At 31.4% G+C, this 2416-nt stretch overlaps 1 protein-coding gene across 1 annotated transcript in view; it reads left to right on the top strand.

Annotated features, from left to right (window-relative positions):
- The window catches only part of LOC116337898 (metallophosphoesterase 1 homolog), a 4368-nt gene extending 2843 nt beyond the window's left edge, over positions 1-1525 (top strand). The window contains exons 3-5 of the mRNA XM_031762844.1: positions 559-698; positions 769-1279; positions 1336-1525. Of these exons, the coding sequence (XP_031618704.1) occupies positions 559-698; positions 769-1279; positions 1336-1506 (822 nt within the window). The 3' untranslated portion in view covers positions 1507-1525. The remainder of the gene's footprint in view (positions 1-558; positions 699-768; positions 1280-1335) is intronic.
- Positions 1526-2416: the final 891 nt, after the last annotated feature.

The raw sequence follows: 2416 nt of genomic DNA, 5'->3' as shown, positions 1-2416 counted from the left end.
AAATGTTTGTTCGAAAAGTGTGTCGAAAATTATTTGTATCGCGAAACTAAGGTCATATTCGGTTTTATCCCCAATCATCCTATGAAGTCAGATTTTGAATTACTTATCTTGTTTGAAAATTATCGTGTTAACAAATTTTTGCGCACATATATTCAGACATCGAAAAAACGTTTGATTCGTGTTCCCTGGCTCCTAAAACACCCAGAAAACATGTTTTTTGAGGGTGTTAATTTTTCAACCGATTCCAATACTTCACCTTACACACTAGGTGTGTGCGGAAAAGTAAAAAATCACAAAGAAATATATGCTTTTTAAATAAGATTTTTGGAAAAATGTTATTGCGTCTATCTTTTTTTCGCAGAGTGTATCAACATAGCTATTCGAGAAGCTGTAAATATTATCGATGAATGTGTTTTCCTTCGATCAATAGTTAAAAAAAGCTAACTCTTTTATGAGTAAAAGTACACATATTGATACAAATTGATTTAAATTCCGTTATGTTCCATGGAAAAAATGATGTTGATTTATTTTCATTTTTCCTTTCCGATTCATCTCCAGGATATATTTGATGAAGGTCAATGGGTAGATGGTGAAAATTTTGAAGCATATTTAATGAGATTTCATAGTATTTTTAATGCACCGGAAAATGTCAAAGTATACAGTACAGTCGGAAATCATGATATAGGATTTCATTACAGGTATTACATTGAATTAAAGTAACAAATATGTTTTTATTTATATGTTATAAATGTTTTTTTTTTTTTTTAGATTGCATCCATACATAGTAGATCGTTTCAAAAATGCGTTTGAAGAGAGTCAAAATTCATTAATCACTATTAAAAATAGTCATTTCATATTGTTGAATTCAATGACTTTGTCGCGTGATGGATGTTATTTTTGTGCCGATGCTGAGGCAGAAATTCTAAAAATATCACAGCGTTTGAATTGTGCAAAACTTCCATCACGTTCCACTAACTGTAAAAACTTAAATAATAAATTACCCTTTTATGCTCGACCAATAGTCCTTCAACATTTCCCAACATTTAGAGTCTCAGATAATGTTTGCAAAGAACATGATTCGCCTAAAATAGAAATATATCGTGAAAGCTGGGAAGTTCTATCTAAAGAAGCCACAAAATTTCTTGAAATTCTTAATCCGGCTGTTGCATTTAGCGGACATACTCATAACTTTTGTAGATCACTTAACATATGGGGTGTAGAAGAATTTACCATCGCTTCTTTTAGTTGGCGCAATAAAAATAATCCCAGTTTTCTTTTGGTAATAGGTCCTAGTTTCTTCAGCATGAATATAATTTAATGTTGTCCTATTTTTAGGCGGAATTCTTCAAGAGCGACTATGCCGTTTCAAAATGTGATATGCCACGTGAAGACACTGTAGTTTGCATTTACATTACTACCGGTTCAATAGTTTTACTAACAATTATTTATATTGTATTTTCTTCATTGTGTTCGAAAATAACGACGAAAAAATCAAAGAAAATATAGAACATATACTGTGTTTTAATGTATAACTTTTATTGAATGGAAGCATTTTAGAGTTCGACAATCTTTTTTTGGAAGAATTGAATCAAATTTCACTTTTCTATGATGAGAAACCGTGTTATCTGCACTAAATTAGGTTTTCATGTAATTCGCTTAGTCCCTGAAAAATGATAAAAGGCTTAATTATGTTTTTTAACTCAAAAGTTGGCATCATATTTATTACTATAAACATTATTCCAATTGACGTTCATTGTACTTCTATAGCCGTAATATTGTCGTTTTGAAGCTGGTCGCGTTCAGCACAGACACGTAAAATAGAAATCCAACGCCATATAGAATATGGCAACATCATAAGAAAAATGTGGGATACAATCGGCTGATCTACGATTTATCTGAATTAATTGATCAACAGAAACCAGAAAGATAGGAATTCTTATCTCAAAACCCTTCCTTTATAAGGAGTTAAAGGAAAATACTAAAAATAGACTACATAAATGCTGACTATAAACTAATAAATGAGTCACTCCTTGATGTTGACTGGAATAAAGAATTCGATAAAAATTCATTAGAATTAAAACTAGACAATTTCTATACAATTGTAAAGTCAACAATCGAAACTCATGTCCAGATAAAAACAAAAATCATCAGGAAGCAACCGTTATGGTTCAATAGGCCACTAATCGAGTTGAAAAACAAAGTCAGCAAAGCTCATCGGATTAAAAATAAGGTCAACACAATTGAATCAGTAGAAAATTTTAAACAATTAAGAAGAGAATATAAACGCAGTGCACGGTCAGCACTCAGGGATAACAGAATTGAGATGGAGAATCTAATAGACGAAGATCCAAAGAAATTTTTCAGACATGTGAATAACATAAAAGGGAAAAGTGATGATCTGCCGCATGAGATGTCT

Source organism: Contarinia nasturtii, unplaced genomic scaffold (assembly GCF_009176525.2).
Source record: "Contarinia nasturtii isolate CC-2019 unplaced genomic scaffold, AAFC_CNas_1.1 Cnas_scaffold_344, whole genome shotgun sequence".
NCBI classification, from domain to species: domain Eukaryota; kingdom Metazoa; phylum Arthropoda; class Insecta; order Diptera; family Cecidomyiidae; genus Contarinia; species Contarinia nasturtii.
The sequence above is the reverse complement of the archived record's forward strand: the minus strand, read 5'-3'. Positions and strand labels throughout refer to the sequence as shown.